Source organism: Salmo salar, chromosome ssa06 (assembly GCF_905237065.1).
Source record: "Salmo salar chromosome ssa06, Ssal_v3.1, whole genome shotgun sequence".
Classification (NCBI taxonomy): domain Eukaryota; kingdom Metazoa; phylum Chordata; class Actinopteri; order Salmoniformes; family Salmonidae; genus Salmo; species Salmo salar.
Genome location: NC_059447.1, coordinates 43,604,665 through 43,629,999, shown reverse-complemented (window position 1 = coordinate 43,629,999; position 25,335 = coordinate 43,604,665). Strand labels below are relative to the sequence as shown.

The window sequence follows — 25,335 nt, the reverse complement described above, 5'->3', positions numbered from 1 at the left end:
CCACTGTTTCTAGGCCGTCATTGAAAATAAGAATTTGTTCTTAACTGACTTGCCTAATTAAATAAAGGTTAAATAAATTGAAAGGATTTGCCAGTAGATTGTCAACTTGATTCATGATGATGATGATGCTTGCTAGCTAAGATTTTGAAAGTGTGACGTTGACATGATCAGTCCAATCAAAGCTACAGTAGATATGTGATTTGACGTAATTTTATCTGTGGCCAATGACCTTGAGCCTTCTTGGATGGACACTTCTAATGTAACTCTATGGCAGCTATTTTGGAGCTGCCTTCCTCAAGAAAACAAAAAAAGAGACCATGCTTGTCTGTGGCTTTATTAACTCAATGCTTTTTAAAATGTTTTAATTTTTTTTTTTTTACATTGTTTGCAAACTGATATGTGACATGTATTAATGCAAAAATAACAGCAATCTTTGTTTTTTGCTAAACAGGTGGGGCTATTTAGTCTCCATTTCATAATTTTAACAACCATTTAATCCAATAGCAAAAATACAGGGCACATTTCAAAGCTTATGTTTGAAGCACTGAATATAACAAATAGTAGATGGTAAATATACACTGAGTGAACAAAACATTAGGAACATATTCCTAATATCGAGTTGCACCCCCTTTTGTCCTCAGAACAGCCTCGATTTGTCGGGGCATGGACTCTACAAGGTGTCGAAAGCGTTCCACAGGGACGCTGGCCCATGTTGACTCCAATGCTTCCCACAGTGGTGTCAAGTTGACTGGAAGTCCTTTCGGTGGTGGACCATTCTTCATACACACAGGAAACTGTTGAGCGTGAAAATCTCAGCAACGTTGCAGTTCTTGACACACTCAAATGTGTGTGCCTAGCACCTACTACCATATCCGTTCAAACGCACTTAAATCCTTTGTCTTGCCCATTCACCCTCTGAGTGGCACACATACACAATCCATGCCTCAATTGACAAGGATTTTTTTTTTTTAAGATCCTTCTTTAACCCATCTCCTTCCCTTTGTCTACACTAGTTAAAGTGGATTTAACAGGTGACATCAATAAGGGATCATAGCTTTCAACCAGATTCACCTGGTTAGTCTATGTCATGGAAAGAGCAGGTGTTCCTAATGATTTATGCACTCAGTGTAATTTTCCATACAGTATTTGACTAACTTCACATACACCATAAAACATTTTTTTTGTATCCAATGGCAGGTTGTGAGCATGTTGAGAAATATGTCAATCTTAGTTTCATTGTCCTTATACAGTACATAGGACAAATCATCAGAAATAGAAGTATTGTAAAGTAGTTGGCTATTGTCAAAATGTAGCACGGTGTTGTATGCCATTTCTGCTCCATGCGACATTGTACAAGATCACCGTTTCTATGTGACGTGTCAACGGATACCGTTTCACCTGTCTCTCTGCTAGAAACGTACCCTCAGTGCCTGGTCGGTAATTGGGCCATGATTACTACAAGTTTAGATAGCTGCGTAAACTAACTTACTCATCAAAAAAGGTTTAGCTGACATGGGATAATTGAGTGATTGTCAGTGAATGACATAACTAGAGGAAAACTGCTGATGCACAACCACAGTTCGAAATTGCACCTTGTGTATTCTACTATTCTAACGCTAAACAGTAAGTTAAGACCCCAACTGAGTTCCCCCTTCAAAAAAATGTAAGCGTTTGTTTTTGTTGGTTAGGGCCCCCTAGCGGCCGGGGGCACTAGACAACCACCTATATCATTTATGCCTAGGGCCGGCCCTGCTTTTCAGTGGGAGTGAGCAGCTGCCATTCAGCAGGCACTGAGGAGTACTGACTGCAACAAACGCGCAACTGTATATGAAGGAAGGGAGGGAGTGAGCGTGTTAAAATAGCAGCGGTCCCAAATACAGCACACTCACACTCTTCGGGGGTGTGTGTTTGTCCACACAGAGCTCGAACCACTGCATTCAATAAGCATTCAAACGGAGAAGGGGAGAGGGAAACGCTGGTACTTATCTGAACAAGCTCCCACACATGCTGAGGGGCCAAGGCCATTCCCACTGGCGATATTACTGCAGTAGATTGCTTTGACGCCAGCAGCAAGACATACCCATGCGGCAGAGACGCGTCGCATTTGTCGCTGGTAAAAAACTACTGGGGCGCCTATTTACCAACCCCCGCGATTATCCTTATATTTTGTTTCGGTTTATCGCACTGTGCTCTGCTGAGAGTATGTGTATTCGGCACCTTGCGTTCGTCATCCAGTGTATTTTGGCCGCTGCTTGAAACTGACAAACATTGTTCCTTGACGCGCCCGAAACGTCTGCAGAGGAGACGCCAGGGAGCGGTTGTTGTGGAGCAGGTTTGGATATTTAGCGATAAATGCCACTCAGCCAGAACGTGCAGTCGTCTGTGAGCACGCTGTCGCCGACGTCGATAGACTGCTGCTTCGCAAATCGGATTTTTTACACTGATCTTTTAAAATCATGATTTGACAAATGGGTTAATTATTTCCATGTAAGAGCCTACTACGAAGACAGGTCAATAGAAGTACGCATGGATGCTTGTATAATGTAGTCACACAACGATAGTTCCTGCAGAGGTATTCAGTTAATATCAATCACCATCGAAAAAAAGCATTTTTGCGGTATTGTATCAAAATGCCGGCGGGAATGAAGCCCCTGGAAAAGTTTTTGAAGAAACAGACAACGGCGCTCACTCGAGCTGGTGGCTTTGGGGAGAAGGCGACTGGCACTGGCGCTTCTCGGCGGCGAGCCAGCCTGTCTCGGGTGGTTCCGTTTTTCAGGGAGACTTCTCCAGAGAGCGGTCCGGCCAGGGAGGTGTTCAGCCCGGACACTGAGGAAGCACCGTGCTGGCCCTCGGCCACTGCGGACATTAGGAGCCCGTCACTGTCTAGCGATGAGCAAAGTTCCGAGGCGAGTCTGGACACGAGCTGGACCCCGCTGCCTGCGGACACACCGGACAACCTGGCGCTGGCGCTCCTGGACAGTGTGGCGGGCAAACGATATGGCAACTGCACAGGTAAATGGACCTCGTCAATCAACCGCATTTATACTACACAATGAATCCACCTATTAGCCTGTCAATCATCACACTCAGTGGTTTGACTAATTCCTCAACAGTTTCACACCAAATCATGGTGTTCTTGCGTTTCACTTTTGCAAATTAGCCAAGCATTTCACTTGTCAAAGGAGTGTAGTCTATCCAGGAACCCAAAACTACCATTTGGTCCTTGATTGGGCTATATCCTAGTCTATAGGCCTACATAGGCTATTGAAAATAACTAAGCTTTTGCTTATTTTCTCCTTTTGCTCATAACAATAACAGAAACCCCAAATAATCAGTCAGTGATCCATTCCAGGCTGTAGAATTAGGGATTAGGCGGTGGTTGGTGCCGAAGGGTTCCTTCCCATCATTGCCTTGTTATAGTATCTGATTCAACGGTTACATAAGAACGGCTGTCCTCGTTAAGAAAAAATGAAAGTCTGTTATTAAAAGGGATGGTCCAGATGTTTCTCACGCCTCAGAAAAGAAGACCTCGCAAATATAATCATATTTACGTGTTAATGGCACTTAAACCCAAAACGAAACTCTCACAAAATCTAATGTAGGGTTCAGTTTATTCAACATAACATTTTGACCGAGCTCATTTGCATTTGCCTATTACAGTAGCAGCATGTCTTTCATATGGAAACTGGCTGCTTCATGATCGGTCATGGAGGATCGCGCTAGTCTTCGCACATTGGCTGCTGAGCTTCTGCACTTATTTATTTATTTCTAAAAAGGAGGTCATGATTCTCATCCTAAAATCCAATGTTTCTGTTGGCAGCTAAAGAGCAGACGATACAATGGGTTTAATAATGTTTTATTCTGGATTGGGCCAACATTATTATCCTAAAGGGTTTGATCCAAAATGATTTTGTATCACAAGGGATTGTGAGGAGATGAGGATGCAGAATTCAAATAATATTATGTTGAACATATTGTAAACCAATCCAGAAGACACCATTGCACATTTTAAAGAAGAGTAATATCCGCACCCTACATATTTGTAGCCTTTCTCTCTATATTTCCTGTGAGTATAACAAATATGAATTAGTATCATTAGCGTCAAAGATACCAGATGCATAGCCACTCTGTGTGTGTGTGTGTGTGTGTGTGTGTGTGTGTGTGTGTGTGTGTGTGTGTGTGTGTGTGTGTGTGTGTGTGTGTGTGTGTGTGTGTGTGTGTGTGTGTGTGTGTGTGTGTGTGTGTGTGTGTGTGTGTGTGTGTGTGTGTGTGTGTGTGTGTGTGTGTCATAGATCTATTGACTCTGCCCTTTAGACTCTCCAAATTGAAATTTGGCGGTTGTGACCAATTTTTAAATTAAACCCAGACAGGGTTAGGGAGTAACTGATTAATCAGTTACATGTAATCTGATTACGAAAAATGAACTGTAATCAGTTACGTTGCCAGCAAAAATATTAATCAAATTACAGATACTTTTGTAAAACTAGATGATTACTTCTTGGATTACTTTGAAATTCAGAAAGCATATTTGCGGGGGAAAAAAAACATTCCATTCAATTTAGCTTTGAAAAAGGGTTTAAGTTTGTTCCACCTGTCGATTCTGACTCTGTTATCGGTAATTCATCTCTCCTCATTTGTCTTTCAAGCTTCCACCTGGGTTTGAATCTTCCTGATATCCAATGAGGATGGGACTTGTTGGGCGTCTCAAATACTTTAGCCAATGTGGCCAGTGAGGTTGGCATGTAATGCCTCTAAAGGGAAAAGTAATCTTAAACTGAATCAGATTACATTGCTGAGTTTCGGTAAACCAAAAATTAGGCTACTGATCACAATTTTTGGACAGGTAACGGATTACAACTAGAAAGCAACCTACGTTGTTGTTGTTGAAGGCAAGTAGGTTAGTGGTTATGATGTGACGTATGCCTATCCTGTGGGGGATGGTTGGTGGGTGATACGCTGCATTAGATGACACCCCCGCTGTCAATGTCTACCTTTGAGTGAAGCCTCCAGTATGTCCCTTTTTACTATGCAGCTTTGCCATTGCCATATCTCATTGTGAGATTTTTTTTCTTCTTCTCCACTGCTTATCTCAACAAGTCCTGCAGTAACAGGATTTAACAGAGTTTTCCAAGGTGGATTGCCAAGGCTTCCTGTGTAACATGCAGATTTTCCTCCCAGCCAATCCTCGAATTCTGCTCGATTTATCTGTTGTATTGACGCATGATGTGGGTTTCGCACACTGTAACACTATTGCCGGGTCTCTCTGGAAAATCCAATAGATTTATGAAGTACGACTGTGATGTGCTGTTCAGGCATTATTACGGGCAACAATGAACCGCTCAGTAGAATATGATCAGGAAATGTCTCAGAATGAACACCTGCAATTAACTGTGTGGAGGACTCTTACTGAGACCCACTGTTTAGTGATAATTCACATCAGTTCCTGGTGCTCTGTTGCAGGAGGAATCTGCTCTACCTATGTTATTTTAGTGCATAAGGGTTCAATGCACCTCCAGCAAATTCTCACAGAACTACTCTGCTTGTGGGCAACCATCCCCCGTTATGCATTGTAAAGCCAGTGTACCTCCTGTCCGATGACCCCTTGACCTCGCTGACCTGCTCCCCGGGTCATCCTGTGTGTTTCTGTCAAACTGACTGAGCATGCTTGAATTCCTCTCTCTTGCTCTTGTTTTTTGTTGTTGTCAATTTCCCCCTACTGTATTCTACAGGAAAAGGCATATCTCCACTGCATCGTTCATAAGAAGAGAGATGCAGCATAGTATTGCTAGAGATTGAATTGGCTTTGTATAGCAGCCAATGGTCATGTTTGAGACAGCAGGTGTGATTCCAGAATGCATATCTGATTCCGAATGAATTAAAATGGGAGATTTTATTGATAAATGGGTTTAAAGTTAAACCTTATCTATGTATGCTTTTGAGTTTGACAAATACATATACAGAGAACTTGGTTGTCGTACGTCTGAAAGAGGGTTCATGAGAGTTCATCTGGTCCATTCCAAAAGGCCACTATTTTGTTTGACTTTCATTTTTTTTCTCAGACTCATTTTTCTCTTTGATTTAATTCACTCCAGCGAGCTGCGTTGGTGTTATGAACACTTAGGGAACTACAACCCAGATAGCTTTAAATATGTTTCATCTCGTTTAACCTGTTTCTTGGAGGGCCGAGCTCGCTGCTGTTTGAATGGGGATGTTCTAGAATATGTCGAAAATCTGAAAAAGCGTGGCTAATCCAGGATTAGTTAACAACAGCGGACCAGATTGAGCGGACCTGCCCACCCTTACATGTGGAGCAGAAATGAATCTTTGAATTATGGATCTAGGTTGGATCTTGATCCTGGTTTATAGTCTAAATGTTTCTAATTAGGATGTGTGTCTGTTGGATGCAAATGTGTTTATGGTGAAACAATGTCAACAAGGTCCACTACGACCCAAACACTGTATGCTCCCCAACCCCTTGCACCTTATGACTCCCTGTCTCACACACTCCTATCTGACACTCTACCTGACAGACTTGACTAAACCACACCCTATAACATTATACCACAGTGCTCTCACAGAGATACTATGCACCAGGCTGTCCATGTCAGCAGTCCCAGATCAGTGTTGGCTGAGTGGCGCTCCAAACACCATAAACCCTCTGAGTCACTGCCCTCTGCTTGCGTGTGTTTGTGTGTGTGTGTGTGTGTGAGAGAGGGAGAGAGACCGAGCCGCAGGTAAAGAACAGATTAGAAGCATTTTGACAGCCCCTATCTAAAAAGTCCCGTCCTTTTCGAGGTCAACGGCCCTGCTCTTGTGTAACCCTGTTTTACCTTGTGGTTTCATTTCTCGTCCAATGACACTATTGGTTCGAGGAACAGGCGTGTCGAGGCAAGGGTTAGGCAATTTTTAGGTGTGTACAGTTACAGTGGAAGTCGAGATCAAAACAGTCTGTTAATGAAGCCACGTCTAACTCGTGATACGTGTTTCAACTTGGGAAACCACGCGTCTACAGTCCATTCCCACTATTATTGTCTGACGAAAACAGATGGATAGACTATCCTCGTAATAACAAAGCGGTATACTAGAGTATTGCATGTAAAAGCACGAAACTAAACAAGCATGTCTTCCCTGTGGCTCAGTTGGTAGAGCATGGTGTTTGCAACGCCAGCATGGTGTGTGCAACGCCAGGGTTGTGGGTTCGATTCCCACGGGGGGCCAGTACAACAACAACAAAAAATGCATGAAATGTATGCATTCACTACTGTAAGTCGCTCTGGATAAGAGCGTCTGCTAAATGACTAAAATGTAAATGTAAGTAGAAGAGATTTAGACCAGTCACCCATGGGTACAATAATGGGTTAAAATAGCTATGGTCGATACAGACGAGGGTGTCAGGGCGCTGGAGATGCTGCAGCAGTTGCTTACAGTACATTACATTACATGGTTGTTTTGTGTTGCAGCAGCAGAATGACAAGGACTTGGGGGGGGGGTTGATGTTGGCTTTGAAACGCGTCCAATGCAGAGGGAACATGTCTTGTATCAAGCTCCACATCAGTTATTCACAAAGCCAAGTGGGATGTTTAAACTAGACTTTGACTTTGCTTGATGCTCTCATTGCTTTACATTCCACATCCAGAGATGCACTCCTCAGGCAGTTGTTCTGAGACTCTGAGGCACGCAGCTGCAAAGTCTTGTGGAACGAAAGGGAGCGGAGGAAAAGGGACAAAGTGCAGAGAGAAAATGTGATTGCATTGGGCTGTGTGGGAGGGATTCTGATGATTCTTTTATGGAAAGAAAGAGGGATTAAAAGAGAAGTGGCTGCCTAGTGCCCACTCCTTTTGGATGCTTTTACATAAGGAAAGGAGGGATGACTGACCCCCCCCCTCCTCCTTCCTCTCTACATGCCTGCACTCTCCTCTCCTCTTTAGCCCACGCACCTGGACCACTCTGAGGAGAGGAGAGCACGATGGGGCCCTCCAGGGCTGATTGACTTGCCTTACTTACTGTGTGTGTGTGTGTGTGTGAATCTCTGTAGGTTTTTTTGCGTGTGTGTGTGTGCACTTTGATGCATGTGTTTTAGATTTCTGTACTTTTTTAGCTTGGATGGATGTGTGCATTTATGTGCTTGCATAAGTGTGTGCTTGGATGTGTGTGAGAGAGCGGGTTGGAGCTTGTCTATCTGGTGTGCCGGCGTGGAAAAGAGGCTCTCCAGCACAGCACCTGTTCACATGGCAACCAGCACTCGCAGGGAAGCAAGAGAAGGAGGAGGAGTGGGAGGAAGAGAAACAGAGGGAATGCAGGAAGGAAGGAGTTGAGTGTTTGAGAACGAGATTTGGGAGAGAGGGAATAGAGCTTTCTTAAACTATGTGGACAGTGTGCCAGCCAGTGGGAGGAAGAAGGGGACAGAGCGATTGCGCAAAAGACACTTGATAACCGGCTTCTGTATCATAAAGAAGTGATGATTCGATGAGAACATCCTTATCTACTAGCCTATCCAGGTGGGCTGATGACAAGTAGATCAGTGCAGTGGCTTCTTTCTCTGTTGGCAGTTTGGGTACTAACGAGTGTTGACCATCCAGAGGGAGCCGGGTTGCAGCAGCCTAGCCAGCCAGGTAGTGACTATGACTTACCCTGGTGAACTGCTACGCCACTTGACATCCTTTGATCTGACAGCAGCAGTGGTTATTTTCTCTGCCGTGCGATTTGCCACATTAGGCACACACGCTCGCACACAGATGGCCCCGAGCACGCTAGGAGAAACGCCGCTAGCCAGCGGCAGTAATAACAACCCTTCGTCCTCCGTCCCTCCCCCGTAACAGTAAATAATGACCCAGGAACGGGCCTAATCGCAGGGGATGGTAGACCAATCAACTTAACAGGCTTAGGAATCTGATTTGGGAACAGTTGTATTAGAGAATTGACTAGGATGGAAACTGTCAGGTTACATTTAAGGGACACACACTCAACCCAGGGCCAAGAAGCATACTCTCTCCAGAATGGTCCCCAGCATAAGGGCCAGAGGAAGATGTACATACTACATGTTGATAAACTGAGAGGATTTGGAGAAGGCATGAAGCCACTATGGCAGGTGCATTGTTACTTTAGAGTATCCTCTGACCACACAGTGTGTAGAGCAAAATGTTATTAGTTCAAACTTTCCAACAAAAGCACTATGCGGTCGATTTTTCTTTCAGCACCTCGAGGAAACATCAGTAACGAGGAAAGGTGAAAGGCATGTGTTTGCAGTAGCCATCTCCTGAGTTCGGCTGTTAGACGGGCTCAAACAGAGACCCATCAATCCCAACCTTCAGTTCCAACATGGTCTTTAAATGTGTGAATAGCAGACAAAAGGTCACAGCAGCTGCATTGAAGGGCAAAGACGTGTGCTAAGAAACTAAACTGAGGAAAAACGTCTTAGCCTTTTTCTTTCTTGGTGTAGTCTATTGATTAAGGGTGTTTCCCATGGCAGCCATGTGTGTTTGTACATGTGCACTTATTTTATAGCTCTGTCACAGGGGCGTGTACTAGAGAGAGACGCCATGTGGGCGTATCGCTTAGACATCTGGGGCGTGACCCCTAGTGTTGCTTGGTGGGAGTGTCTTTGGAAAATAACAATGTGCATGAAGTGTCCTATTACAGTGGACCTATAATAAACAGTAGAGCAGTGTTTCCAAATCTGTATATATATATATATATATATATATATATATATATATATATATATATATATATATTTAGTACCAGTCAAAAGTTTGGAGACCCACTCATTTCCAGGGTTTTTCTTTATTTTTACAATTTTCTACATTGTAGAATAATAGTGAAGAATTCAAAACTATGAAATAACACATATGGAATCATGTAGTAACCAAAAAAGTGTTCAACAAATCAAAATATATTTGAGATTCTTCAAAGTTTGCCTTGATGAAATCTTTGCACACTCTTGGCATTCTCTCAACCAGCTTCATGAGGAATGCTTTTCCAACAGTCTTGAAGGAGTTCCCACATATGCTGAGCACTTGTTGGCTGCTTTTCCTTCACTCTGCGGTCCAACTCATCCCAAACCATCTCAATTGGGTTGAAGTCGGGTGATGGTGGAGGCCAGGTCAGCTGACGCAGCACTTCATCACTCTCCTTCTTGGTCAAATAGCCCTTACACAGCCTGGAGGTGTGTTGGGTCATTGTCCTGTTGAAAAACAACTGATAGTCCCACTAAGCGCAAACCAGATGGGATGGCATATTGCTGCAGAATGATGTGGTAGCCATGCCTGATTCACACAGTCTCCTCTGAACAGTTGATGTTGAGATGTGTCTGTTACTTGAACTCTGTGAAGCATTTATTTGGGCTGCAATTTCTGAGGCTCGTAGCGCTAATGAACGTATCCTCTGCAGCAGAGGTAACTCTGGGTCTTCCTTTCCTGTGGCGGTCCTCATGAGAGCCAGTTTCATCATAGCGCTTGATGGTTTTTGCGACTGCACTTGAAGAAACTTTCAAAGTTCACAAGCATTTCGCTACACCCGCAATAACATTGCTAAACACGTGTATGTGACCAATACAATGGCCAGACAAGTCTCTCCACTGCCCAAAAATGGAGGGTTGTGGTTGGGGAGGGAATGCCTCAGAGTAGCTCCTGGGTGCAGTTCGAATTAGGTTAACCAGAGAAGAGTGCTGCCGCTCACTATGAACAGCAGGGAACCGATGCTGCGTGTCTGTGTTTATGTCTGTCACCATTTGCTTTAGGGTTACTTACTAAATCCAGATTGTCCATGCATATCTGTTGTGTGTGTGTGTGTGTTTTCTATTTTTACTCTGCCATTTCAACGCAGGATTGTGTATGTGTGCGCATGTGTTTTTTTTATATTTGCCCTGGTGTTCATTTACATGTCAATGGCTGTTTGTTTGGAGGTGGAGAATGAGAATTGGCGTGGGGAAGATGGGCAGAGGGCTGGAGATGCACCAGATAAGTGGAACAAGCGCCAACAGGCAGATGCAGAGAGTACACATACAAACTCGCCCACACACAGGCTCTACCTCTCCATCTGAACGCTTCTTGCTGAAACCCAAACACTTAAGAGAGAGCTGAGGGTGTGTGTGCACATAGTAAGGTAGAGTACAATCAAAAAGAGGTCACCATAGAAATGGGATAAGTATCACAGTTTTATATAACTGCATACCAGACTAGTTCAGTTAGTAGCTAGGGATGGGCTGAAATCTGCTTTTGTCTCTCCAATATTAAATCAAATGTATTTATAAAGCCCTTTTTTACATCAGCAGATGTCACAAAGTGCTGTACAGAAACCCAGCCTGAAACCCCAAATGGCAAGCAATGCAGATGTAGAAGCACGGTGGCTAGGAAAAACACCCTAGAAAGGCAGGAACATAGGAAGAAACCTACAGAGGAACCAGGCTCCGAGGGGTGGCCAGTCCTCTTCTGGCTGTGCCAGGTTGAGATGATAAGAGTACATGGCCATTAAGGACCAGCAGGGTCACAGTGGTTGTAGAGGGTGCAACAGGTCAGCACCTCCGGAGTAAATATCTTGTTTTTGAATCAGTACCACTGGTTCAGATCCAAACCACATGTACAGCTGCTGGTTTGTGAGCGGTCTCCAGACCTCGTGTTATGATTCTAAAACTACTCCCCCTTTGGTATGAGGTGGTCCACAGCTGTGACTTGAACCACAATCTCCTTCCATCTCTCCATCCTGCCATTTTCCACCCCTGAAGGGAGTGTGCACTCCTCCCCTCCCAGCCGTTGTGCTTCCTGCAGGGCCAGAGAGAAAGGGGGATAGGGTGTACTTCAAGGCATGCATGGCCTTCACCCCCCCTCCCCCACCACCTCCCACCACAGCCCTCTTTCCGTTTGGATGCATTGCATGGAGGGAGTTTTTTTTTCTTCTTCTTTTTCTCTTTCTGTTTATGCACAGGTGTTTGAATGAGAGAGTCCTGTCATCTGTAAATTAGTTGAGTTTATATGTACGTGCATGCATGTGTAGTGTCCATTTTGAAATAATCTACCTCTGCATGAATGCGCAAGCATGCACGTTTATGTGTGCATGTATAACGTGGGGGTGGGGGTGCACATGTTTGAGATTCTGGGCGTGTGTGTTTTGCGTCTGTGTTTATGTGGGAGTTGGATTTGTGCTCCTCTCCCACTCCTGTCATGTGGAGCAGTGTGCTCAATTCTAATCTCAGCCAGAGATTTTTCTGCACTTTAAGCTTCAGCAAAACGCGTGGTGGGAGGAGAGAAAGCGAGAGCGCAGGCTTTGGCGAGAGGGGAAACGTCTATCCACCCTCTTACGTGCGGCGATTCCATCTTCAGCACATGCTATTTTTCTCTCTGCCGTGGAAGTTGGACACACCGTGTTAAAGAGTTTGACAGAGGAGCAGGGAGATTATCAGTGGCCATCTCTCTCTCTGTTACCACTGTGTGGATCCAAGAGCCTGTCAAAATGGGTCTTCCCCCTCATCTAGAACATGAATGAACTGAACAGACATCACCAACGAAACAGTGGCAACCTGCCCGAGAGCCCAGCAGCCATGTTGGATGAGTCAAACATGATGAGTTCTCTTACATTCAGATCTATGCTGGCCTCTTACTATGAGACTTCAGAGTGTAAGCGCCACATGAAACAAACAAGGAATGTGTCCTCTCTATGCTATTTGTTTCTATGGTCTCATCTGCCATACTGCACTTCATAGCTAGCTCTGTAGCGCCCTGCTGTTCCTTTGCAGGTATGGAGTTGAAAGGATGTGCTATTTTCCTCTGGTCACATACACAGCTCCAGGGGAATAATGATGGGGAAGATGATTGAGACCTGCGTCCCTTCACCCCTCTTCCTCACTCACCCACTCACTTCTCTTATTCTCTCTTTCTCGTGCACACTCCTCTCTTTCCTCTGGTTCTCTCTCCTTTGCATCCCATTTGTTTCTCCCCCGCCACCCACGTTCGCACTCTCTCGCGCTCTCTCTTTCTTCTCCTCTCTCTCTTTGCTTTGCCTGTCTGTTCCGACTTTCATATTGTTCTGTTTGCTTCCTCTGCTCATCTTTTTGCTGCTCTTCCACTCCCTCTCCCTCCCTCTCTCTCTTTCTGGGCTCAGTCTCACTGCAGCCACTCAACGTGGCATCTCCCAGGCAACTGTGTGGGGAAACCAGTACTGCCAAGAGGTCGACAATACGTGGACTCACTCACTGCAGCACGCAAAGACTACAGACACACACACATTAGCCCACAAACTAGCACGTATGAACACACACACGTGTGTGCGCGCACACACACACACACACGCTAGCATGCACAGTTGAACACACAATACATCATTAAATGTCATCCACACTTGGACACCGACACCATATATTACATTCATTGGAAGAGCATAATTACCATATGTAGTGGATACTTTAGGCAGTGAGTGGATCAGAAGCCTCTATTACAATCAAGCGCGATGCATAGACTCTAGAAATAGAATCACATACAGAGAATTGCTTCTGAAATGATTCATTATATCCAATGTCACACAGTATTTGTCTTTCGTTCCTGTTGAAATATGAAGGATTCGGTTAGAATTGCCAGGAGGAAGAGCGGTCTGAACAGGTCTTAATCTAGTAGTGATCGAACAGGAACAGCCAACACCTCCATGCTTTCTACGCTTTATGAATTCAGAGCAGGTATTGCCATTCCACTGTCCCAGCCCCGCTCCAACGTGTGCCAAATTCTGTCACAGGCGCACACACATACACCCTCAGAGGTCAGTGGGTTCCGTTTGTGGCTGTCTCAGTCTGGGATCGAGCATGGGGGGCGGTTTGATTAGCACGGCTAGTGAGTGCTCTCTTAATGATGTACTCTGGGTAATGGAATTTGAGGCGCCACTCTTTTGTGTCGCAGCTTCTAGTAATTTTCATAAAAACGTTTTTTTCCCCCTTTTTTTATTTTTTTTTAACATATCCCGAACAGAGACATCTGCAGGCCTACATTGTCAACATCCTCACACCCCTAGTGTGTGTGTGTGTGTGGTGTCTTGTTGATGATCAGTGTGTTAATACCTGTCTGTAAAATACAACACTTTTATCCCATATGTCTGACCCTGTGAGGTTAGGTATCCACTAGCCTGCTTATCCCCATAACACCAGCAGTAAACTAGGGAAAGTCTATCCTGTCACAATCGCATGTCACCGGTAACAATCCCTCCACACTCCGTCTACCGCTTGTCCAGAATAACAACTTCCCCTAACCAGAGAGGAAATGGGCCTCCACTTTCCAATTTCATCCGCCTCGTTTGTTGTCATTTGAAATAGTAATAACACAGCACGAGTCATTGAAATCTCATCTGATTTAGTGGGATTGGGGCGACTTTAACCGCAGTCCAGTCGGTCCGCGACTCCTAGTCGGGGTTTATAAATAGAGGCCACCACATTGCCTCCCCTCTGGTGTAGCGCTATAGACTGCAGACTGAATTGGAGCACAGAGGACCAGGTGACGGTTTCACTGAGACAGGATTTATCTTAGCCCAGTGGCAGAAGCCCCCGCGCTGCGCCGGGGCCAGGGATTTAACAGCAGACAAAGGTGACGTTAAGGGATTTCAGACACCCGTTTTTATCTCTGACAAAATAATCAAATTAGAGCTTTTGAGGCATGACCGGTTAAACAAGTACAGTGGAGCTACAGCTGCAACGGCTGTGAAAGCACAGCCATGCATAATTAACATGCTTTTCTCTCTCTCCCACTCTCTTCCTCTTCCAATATTCCCTCTTCATAATCCCTTTCTCTCACTCTCTTTTCCTGCCTATTTTCTTCTCTCTCTCTCTCTCTCGTTTCCACAGAAACACTCCTGGATGACTTCATGTTGACACACCCCATTTTCCTGGCATCGGACAGGTTCCAGCAGGTTCTACTCCAGCAGTATCCTTTACCTTCCCTTTCCTTCCTGGCCTAGCCTGGGAGCCCCAATGTGTAAACACACACACCTGCGCACCCTTCCCAGACATCCCCAGGAAGAACTGGGATGCAGGAAGACTCGGTCCGAGCACACCCCCCCCCCCGCCACGCCACGCGAGGGTGGCCCACTTCTGGTTTCCTGTCCGAGTGCTCGTTAGCGCCAAGATAATGCTGTTTTGTTCAACGCCGCTACTTCGCTAGGCTAATAGAAACAATGGCACTGAACTAGCCGTGACACCTATTTGGACATGGACAACATGTTTTTGTGCTTTAGAAAGGGTCCTTTTTGTCATTTGAAGCGACATGTTAAGTAGCCTAGCATACGATATTCACTGTGTTAAAAGCATGGGCTGTTTTTCATGGAACATGCAGTGTTCAAATAAAATCTCTTGCAAATTAGCCGATTTAAAAACAAAAAAATCATATTCTTTATGAATATTGATATTTCTACAGTATCAAAGCCATATTAGGCTACTCAGTCAGGCCGACGCTCAATTTGAGTAAGATTATCCAGTGCTGTTGCTCGTAACTTGGCAGGAGCACTCGACCAAAGGCTTAAGAACCGAAAACTCCTTAGTAACAACAACTCCACTGGCTCCCGTCTGCACCAAGCCAAGGAACAGTGTTTCTGTTTTGGCACCACCACAGGGGGTTCAGTAAAGTTGAGCAACATTCCCCGACACAGAGCTGGGATTTGGGTCGCAGTAGTAGTGCATTCATTGGCAATGAGCCACACTGCTACTTAACGTCTGCCTAGTGGCTAACTCCGTTTTCCATATTATTACACTACAGTGGACCAATAGATATGATATTAGCCTTCCCTGTGGCTCAGTTGGTAGAGCATGGTGTTTGCAACGCCAGCATGGTGTGTGCAACTCCAGGGTTGTGGGTTCGACTCCCACGGGGGGCCAGTACAAAAAAATAAAATAAAAAAAATGTATGAAATGTATGCATTCACTACTGTAAGTCGCTCTGGATAAGAGCGTCTGCTAAATGACTAAAATGTAAATGTAATGTTCGGCTTCTGCCTATCTACAATGAACATATTTAGAGCAATGATATTATCCTGCCTATTTCTGGCTTTAGAATCTTCCTTTCCCCCCATTACAATAGCTTGCTTTTTTTGAAGGGTGTATGTACTGTAAGTGAAGACATTCATCTTTAGTGATGAGACAGTATGTATTCCACCAGATATTATGTGTGTGTGCGTTTGTGAGTCTGTGTGTAAGGGTTAGTGTCTGTCTGTGTGTTTTGTTAAGAGTGTGGACAGACACTACACCCCCCTTTATCCCAGAACCCCCAGTGTCTCTGACCTACATTCCCTCACTGAAGACCCTGGCTGTGTGTGTTTTAGAGGCCTGAGCGGCCCTCCAGACGACAATGGGCGTCTCGACGGATACTGCAACACAAAGGCATTCTGGGAAAGACCGTCCGCATGCCTCGCTGCCCTTATTGCAGCTTGTCTGGGCCCTAGTGGGACGCCCCAGTGTGTGTGGGGAGTATGGAGAGGGGTGTTCTTACAAATGATCAATGATCCAGCCTGTTCTCCACTGTACCTCTTAACCCTCTCCTCCTCCCTCCCACTGTCTTTCTCTCCCACCCTTTCTTTTTCTCTTCTCTCTCTCTCTCTCTCCATTCACACCTCTCCCTCAGTCTCGCTGGCCCTAATCCAGCCTAATCAGATCTTTTTTTGTGGAAACGCGTTTGGCTTCCTTCTGGAAATGAAAACAAAAGCTACCTCCAATTCCATTAGGAAAACTGAGAATTCTTCCCTTTACTTCACTCTCCCTGAGCAACTCTTCCCAGCCCCTTCACACACACTCTAAAGACACATACACACTACACTACACTGGTAGTGGCTGAGCGATCAAAGCCCAGAACCCCGGCTATGTTGAAGAGCCCTGTGGGGACTCCTTGCCACTGTGGGGGCTGGGGCCAAACTCCCACACCAGCAATAGAACACAACCCAATTGAACAGAACCGAGAGAATTAGAAACTGGAGTGCAATATAAACCCAGCAGCTGGCCTTAGGGTTAGGTTGCTGTTTCTGGAGCTGGGAGAATTAGGTGAACAGGGGATCATAGATATAGAATTACTAGATCTGGACTGTCATCCAAGGCATTGGTAAATACTGTTCAGTGTGTGAGTTTGTAGGTCACAGGCCTGTGGTGGACTTGGATTGTGGTCTGAAATAGAGGAGGGTGTCAGGGATAGTCCCCCTTCAGTTTAGCCATGAAGTCAGATGGGTCGTCCCCTTTTTATATTTAGAATAGGATGTCAGGTGTCCCCGTGTGTGTGTGTGTGTGCGCGTGCGTGCGCACGTATGACTACTCTTCGGTGGCGAGTCCAACACAGACGCATGATGGCATACCTCAAGTCACAGAATGAAACAAATCCAAATAGCACACTCATTCTGGTGGAAAGACTGTGCTGCACTGTGCAGAGCTCTTCAAACTCTTTACTGCTTTATTTGCTAAGATGCTCTCCTCCTCCTGTTGTGCTGGGAGCTGGAGGAAAGAGGAGAGTGTGTGTGTGTGGGCAATGATGGGTGTGTCTGAGAGCCTTCACCACACGGCTCTCTGCTCTGCTCTGGCTAAGCTGTAATTACTAGTTGCTTGTTTGACTCTGAACACTGCACTGAAATACTGTGTTTTTCCATCTGCGTGTCAGGTGACCATGGTTCTCCAGCTGTTGTTTCAGCGAGCTGAGTTGCGTTTCTACAGGATGTTTTTGAGTGTCTGCATGTGTCTGTGTGAGTGGTACTTTTAATGTGTGCCTTCTGTTAGTGTGGTGTGTGCGCGCGTGAAGGTATTCACAACCGATGTTGTGCAACTATGATGTAATTACAAAGAGTATCATTGGTGCTAGTATGACATAAATCATTTTGGTGTGTATAGTAAACAAGGACTAGAAAAATAGCTTTCTCCAAATGATTCTTCCACGGTCTCCCCAACGTCAATATCAATCTCCTAATGACAGCCATTAGTAGATGTTCTCTGTCTGTCTCTGTGGCGTTTCTCCTTGACTCTGGGTTCAGATTTGGTGTTGAGGGGAAGGCAGGGGAGGGCTGGCCCAGCTGGGACGGGGCAGAGAGGAAGCAGGCTGTGCTGAGTGTTGCCTTCCGCTACCTGGACACATACAGAGAACTGCTGCAGGAAGAGGGCGAGAGGTCCAACAGCTTCCCCAAGGTACCGGTCCAGCACACACATGGAACACGTATGTCTGTATGTATGTGTACACACACACACACACACACACACACACACACACACACACACACACACACACACACACGAGTGTGCACAGATACACCACCCACACACACAATAGCCATCCTGCAGGACGATGGTGTGAGATCTAACGATTTGTAAGTGTTAAACCCACACTTTACAAGCACACACACACCTGCTCTTCCATCCAAGCAGCCTGGCATCAAGGCCGTGTGCTGTGGTGTTCTCTCTGGGTGGGAGCTGTGTGGAGTGTTGATTCTGGCAGCAGCCTGTTAGGTTGTCATAGTGACGGAACTGACTCAGCTGAGCACACCTTGGGAAGTGAGGCTTTTGGGCGCTTCTACCTTTTCCTTCTATATTCACATTAAAAACACATCTCTGACAGTTTCTTTCACACAGACCCCTTGGCCTCTACCACTGCTCTGTTCTGTCTCCACTGTCGTCTACTTATCTCTCTAGTGTTCTGTCTCGCTTTATTTCTCTCCCTCTCCGTCTCTCCTTTCTTTCTGGAATACTGCAGATGCAGTCTATCTAGCAGCACATCTTGTGACGAACTGCAACTGCCCACACAGTGCTGGTAGACACAAACGAGCACACACAGACAGAGGCACAAAGTGCACTCCCTCTCTGAATGTAATTTCTCTCCTCTGCTTCAGGAGCTATATCTATGTGCAGTCCAAGAACTCAGTCAGTTCCCTGAGCTTGTGGAAGACGTGCTGAAGCTTCAGCGCTGGACCGAGATCCTCCAATGCCCGTAAGTCACACGTCCATCCCAGCCAGATACACACGCACATGTACACACACCGAGCCCACAGTCTTGCCTTTTAGCACCAGTCTGCTAGGGACAGCTTTTCTGGTGTTCTGGGGCTGTGAAAGGCATTGCAGCTGGATTTTGCTGTGTCACTCCTCTTGGTTTAGTCTGAATGCCTTTTTATCTCACAAGTTTAACAATCACTGTTAATTAGTGTAATACAGTGCCTTGCAAAAGTTTTCATCCCCCTTGGCGTTTCTCCTATTTTGTTGCATTACAACCTGTAATTTAAATTGATTATTATTTAGATTTCATGTAATTGACATACACAAAATAGTCCAAATTGGTGAAGTGAAATGAAAAAAATAACTTGTTTCAAAATATGTAAAAACAGTTACAGTGGTGTGTGCTAATGTATTCACCCGCCGTTGCTATGAAGCCCCTCAATAAGATCTGGTGCAACCAATTACCTTCAAAAGTCGCATAGTTAGTTAGATTGCACACAGGTGGACTTTATTTAAGTGCCACATGATCTGTCACATGATCTCAGTATATATACACCTGTTCTGAAAGGCCCCAGAGTCTGCAACACCACTAAGTAAGGGGCACCACCAAGCAAGCGATGCCATGAAGACCAAGGAGCTCTCCAAACCGGTCAGGGACAAAGTTGTGGAGAACTACAGATCAGGGTTGGGTTGTAAATTTTTTTTATCCGAAACGCTGAACATCCCACGGAGCACCATTTAAATCCATTATTAAAAAAATGGAAAGAATATGGCATCACAACAAACCTGCTAAGACTCAGACTAGGCAAGGAGGGCATTAATCAGAGTGGCAACAAAGAGCCCAAAGGTGACCCTGAAGGAGCTGTAAAGCTCCACAGCTGAGATTGGAGTATCTGTCCATAGGACCACTTTAAGCCATACACTCCACAGAGCTTTATGGAAGAGTGGCCAGAAAAAAAGCCATTGCTTAAAGAAAGAAATAAACAAATCTGTTTGTCTTCCAGAGATTTGGGACGGTGGTTCACCTTCCAGCAGGACAATGACCCTAAGCATACTGCTAAAGCAACACTCGAGTGGTTTAAGGGGAAACATTTTAAATGTCTTGGAATGGCCTAGTCAAAGCCCAGACCTCATCCAATTGAGAATCTGTTGTATGACTTACATCGCTGGACACAAGTGGAACCCATCCAACTTGAAGGAGCTGTAGCAGTTTTGCCTTGAAAAATGGGGGAAAATCCCAGTTGCTAGATGTGCCAATCTTATAGAGACATACCCCAAGAGACTTGCAGCTGTAATTGCTGCAAAAGGTGGCTCTACAAAGTATTGACTTTGGGAGGGGTAAATAGTTATGCACGCTCAAGTTTTCCGTTTTTTTGTCTTGTTTTATTTCTTGTTTGTTTCACAATAAAAAATATTTAGCATCTTCAGAATGGTAGGCATGTTGTGTAAATCAAATGATACAAACCCCCCCAAAAATCTATTTTAATTCCAGGTTGTAAGGCAACAAAATACACAAAATGCCAAGGGGGGGTGAATACTTTTGCAAGCCACTGTAGGTTGTTTTAATGGCCTTGGTTTCTCCTTTAGCCTCCTAGCTCACACTGGCTTATCTAACACATTGTGGTGCCTTCCCCTATAAATAGGGCTAGGAGTTTCCCCTGACCTTGTAAGGAAGAACTCTGGCCCCTATTAATTACAATCTACTTACTTGCAGGCGACGGTACATACAGACCTTTTGGATCCGTCCCACTGCAGCACACAAGCCGTCACACCCAATTAAAAACTAGCTGCCTTTGAAAGGATGCATAGACTGACAGACCGTCTACTGTGTTTCCCTAAGCAGCTCAGAGGAGGACAAGGAGATTCGGAAGAAGCAGGTCCGTCCTCTTTTCCGCCACTTCCGTCGCATCGATGCCTGTCTGCAGCCCAGAGAGGCCTTCCGGGGCTCAGATGAGAGTGAGTGAGACGCATCATACTGTGACACTTTCTGTATTTTGAAAGTTCTATATCTTAAAAAAAATGTAATTTCTCACATGCAAAACATTTTGGGACTGTATCAACAGTGGACTAATGGAAAAAAAAAATACCCAAAGATTGTTTTTGAGTGGTATTTTCCTTTTAAGGTGTTCAGATATAGGCCAACCGATATGAGGGTATGGGACAGATGTTGTACACACTAGAGCCATGTGGGTGAAGTTAAAAAGGCTTTGTGTGTGTGTGCGCGCAGTCTTTTGCAGGGTGTACACGCCGGACCACTCGTACGTGACGATCCGCAGCCGTCTGTCGTGCCGTGTGGGGGAGATCCTGGCGCTAGTCAGGGAGAAGCTGCAGTACAGCGAAGACCAGCCAACCCAACCTGGCAACCTGCTGCTGGTGGCTGTCACCTCCGCCGGGGGTAGGACCACCCACACACACACACACAGATACTGTATACTTTAAACCTACGATTACTTCTCGCCATGCCTACTTTTGATTGGCGTTCTGCAGGAAAAAAACACAGCAACACCCAATCAGACAATGCAAGCTTTGACATGATTGTTTGAACAACGATGCTTACATCCACAAAGAGGTTTAGATTTAAATCCACAAATGACTACCCACTACTGCTTGGAGCTAAGCTGCCAAAGTGATTTGACTCTATGAAGATGAAAACAGTTTGTTGATGTTCTGGCGTGCATCTGTGTGCTTTTTGTTATGTGTTGCTGGAATCTCTACTAATCCATTGCGTGTGTGCTGATGTGTGGGCTCATCTGTGTTGTTGTGTTCTCAGAGAAGACCGCTTTCCGGCCTAGCGACGAGGCGGTCTTCACCACCCTGGGAGTCAACACTCACCTGTTTGCCTGCGAGCCCTCCGAGCTGGAGAGCCTGGTGAGTCCTATGGCACGAGTCATCACTTAACAATGGAGAGGAATAAAAAGCCCTGGCTGGTGGCCATTTTGGATAGCTCTAAACAACATTGTTTACATTTGAGTCATTATTGTTCTCATAAAGTTATCAAAGACATGCTAACGAGATGAAACAATGAAGGTGCTTTAGTCCAAAGCTTCTCTGGAAATACTTTTTTTTTTTTTCCTCTCTCTTTAGCTTCCCTTACCTGAGGAGATCCACTGGTCGCCCGGCGACAGTAAACTCCATGACATGAGTGCTGAGGAGGTAGCCACTCAGCTGGTGGTGTTTGACTGGGAGCTCTTCAGCTGTGTGCATGAGGTCAGTGATTGGTGGAGCTGATAGTACTGGGTGGAACCTCTGCCAAATAATTGCAAAAAAAAATTCTCCATGATAAGGACTTATGCTGTGTGTGGTCTACCTACATTTTTGATGCTGTAGACTTATTGTACGTTTCTTCATTGGTATGTCCAGGTGGAGTTTGTGTGCTATGTGTTCCACGGCGAGCAGGCTCGCTGGCGCCCCCTCAACCTTGAGCTGGTACTGCAGCGATGCAGCGAGGTGCAGCATTGGGTCGCCACCGAGATCCTGCAGTGCCAGTCGCTGCCCAAGAGGGTGCAGCTCCTCCGCAAGTTCATCAAGATCGCAGCTCTGTGAGTTCTGGGTGTGCTGTATTGATGATATGCGTTTTAATGGTGTGTGTGTGTGTGGCCACAATAATAGTGCCAAGTAGTGTTATTATTTGATCATTCCTAGCAGTGTGTTTTATGGCGTTAGTTTATAGTGAAGTGTGTGTTATTGTCTAGTCTTATCTAACATATGCGTGTATGTGCTCCAGGTGTAAGCAGCAGCAGGACCTGCTGTCCTTCCTAGCTGTTGTTCTGGGGTTGGACAACCCTGCAGTCAGCCGCCTTCGCCTCACCTGGGAGGTAAAATACACACACCAGAGGCTGCTGAGGGGAGGACAGCAAATAATGGCTGGAACGGAGTAAATAGAATGATGTATTTGATACAATTCCACTCCTGCCATTACCACAGGCCTGTCCTCCCCAATTAAGGTGCCACCAACTCCTATGATACATACCCCTCTATGCAGACTGTGCATGTTGACTTAAGGCTGACACGTCAGCAAACACACTGGCGTAGGGATTTGTTTATAACTCTGGGGACTATTTGTCTGTGGTTTGTGGCAGGGCCTACCTGGGAAGTTCAGGAAGCAGTTCCAGCAGTTTGAGAGCATTGCGGTGAGTGGCTGCTCGGGGGTCTCCAAGGGGACAGTTAATGAAGTCCCTATAATATGGGCTTACTGTATATCAGGGTTGGGCTCAGTTCCATTTGTCAGTCAACCATTAGAAAATAGGTCTTCTGACCTCAAAAAGTAAATGACCCCAATCCGTATGTGGCTACGGGTTAATTTATAAAGGCATATTTAGTGAAGGGTGAGTGAGTGAACGTGTTGTTGTTTTTCAGGATCCATCCAGGAACCACAAGTCGTACAGAGACCTGATGGGCAGCCTCAGGCCCCCTCTCATCCCCTTTACACCGCTGCTGCTCAAAGGTGAGACAGACATACACACATACTGTACACTATACACACAGCAAGTAAATTCACACAAACACTGTAGCTCTCTCTCTCCACTACCCAAATGCATATGTTCATCGCCACATAGATACATCTTTACTAATACAAAACACACCCTCTCACACACCCCATCCACACAGGCTGCCATTGGCTCAAACCATAGACTACATAAGTGACGCCGGGCCGCTACTCAGGGTCTCTCTCTGGCCATGGACACACACACAAACCACAGCTGAGGAAACGCTACACTGTGTGTGTGTGTGTGGTGCTGAAAACAGGGGCACAAACCTCTACAACCCCCCTCAAACACACACTCACTCTACCCCCAAGATGTTGTCCAGATGTGAGCTCATAACATCTCTGACACACACACACACACACACACACACACACACACACACACACACACACACACACACACACACACACACACACACACACACACAATGCTGATTAGAAGGCAGCCTTTCAGCCCCGCCTTGCTAATTAACACCCATAGTTAATCTCTCCATCTCCCTCAACCCTAGCCTGGCTACCAGTCTCTTTAGCTAACATTCCACTCCTTGCTACTCCTTGTCATTTGGAATGGCAGTGGAATGTTATCTGAAGAGAATGGTGCTCAGGCTACCTCCATCTTGCACACACACAAAGCTCAGCATGCTGTCTCCCTGCTGGGCAACACAAGTATGTGACGATCATACTCGTTTCATGTAACATCTACATGTAACATATGTCTACATCCTCTTGAGGAGTGAATAAAGACTGCTGTACATTCAGTCATCCACTTACATATACAGACATACAAAGACATCCAGCATATTCACACACACACACACACACACACACACACACACACACACACACACACACACACACACACACACACACACACGCAACACGAACACAGGCTTGAGGCACTTCATAACCTACCGCTCCAACTTCACAACAGAAGTCCCTCATTATCTAAGAAAAGCACGTTTTCTCTCTCCTTCTCTCTTTCATTTCCTTTCTCTCCCACGCACACCCTTTTAACTCAGCATGGGGGACCCTGTCTATCAACATAACCAGGTGGCATTAATTTCTCTGCTTCGAGAACACACACCTCCACAGGTGATCAGCTCCATAATGAGCTCTACCCCCCCCCTTCCTCCTTCCACCCTGACCTCCCTCCCTCCACCGTTGCCATGTACCCTGCTTTGAGTGTCAACTCCTTTTTTCTCTCTCTCTCTCTCTCTCCATTCCTCTTTCAAATCTAATCATTTCAAGGCAAGGGATATTTCATCTTTTTTAGATTAACAAAGAATTGGATCTGTTCAGGAATTGGATCAACAAAATATCACTCCCATTATTATATAGGCTAGCTGTATTCATCACTGTGATAATAGATTGGTTATGTACTTACATCATTCTACACCATAGTACTGTGTGCAATTTCCTTCATGTGTAGTATATTACACTTAAGTGTGTGCTTGTTTCGTTCTCGCGCTCTCTCTCTCTCATTGTCTCTCTCTCTCTCTCCGTCATTTCTCCTTCCCCCTTGAGTATAAAAGCTCCTTGTTATACCACTTGTCAATGTCACTTAGACACCACAAACATGTGTGGACTGTTTTATTTTTGAATGCTGTGTATACCAGGCTCCAATATAATGTCAAGCTTAGAATAACACCAGCTCCTAGTTCCCTATACAGGGCTGCCCCAAGCTCTCAAGTCTCTTCCTTTTTGAAGATCAATTCAAACTAACTGTGTAGTATTTTATGCAGCTGTTTTCCTCCAATGGTCCAATAGAATCACAGAATGGTTTTGGGTACTGTAATAGAATAATGTGGCTCTGTTGGTAGAGCATGGCGCCAGGGTTGTGGGTTTGATTCCCACGGGGGCCCAACATATATATTTATTTTTTTACACTATCCACTCACTCAAAGTAAGTCGCTTTGGAGAAGAGCGTCTGCTA

At 45.4% G+C, this 25,335-nt stretch overlaps 1 protein-coding gene across 2 annotated transcripts in view; it reads left to right on the top strand.

Moving 5' to 3' along the window:
* Positions 1–1,770: 1,770 nt before the first annotated feature.
* The window catches only part of LOC106607499 (rap guanine nucleotide exchange factor-like 1), a 30,919-nt gene continuing 7,354 nt past the window's right edge, over positions 1,771–25,335 (top strand). The window contains exons 1-12 of one of the 2 annotated variants that reach the window (XM_014204501.2): positions 1,771–3,012; positions 14,816–14,894; positions 17,968–18,118; positions 18,817–18,914; positions 20,760–20,872; positions 21,144–21,311; positions 21,687–21,784; positions 22,001–22,123; positions 22,277–22,455; positions 22,641–22,731; positions 22,996–23,046; positions 23,273–23,360. In XM_014204501.2, the coding sequence (XP_014059976.1) occupies positions 2,631–3,012; positions 14,816–14,894; positions 17,968–18,118; positions 18,817–18,914; positions 20,760–20,872; positions 21,144–21,311; positions 21,687–21,784; positions 22,001–22,123; positions 22,277–22,455; positions 22,641–22,731; positions 22,996–23,046; positions 23,273–23,360 (1,621 nt within the window). In that variant the 5' untranslated portion in view covers positions 1,771–2,630. Of the gene's footprint in view, positions 3,013–14,815; positions 14,895–17,967; positions 18,119–18,816; positions 18,915–20,756; positions 20,873–21,143; positions 21,312–21,686; positions 21,785–22,000; positions 22,124–22,276; positions 22,456–22,640; positions 22,732–22,995; positions 23,047–23,272; positions 23,361–25,335 lie in introns of both variants that reach the window. The other variant, XM_014204500.2, reaches the window with a different exon arrangement.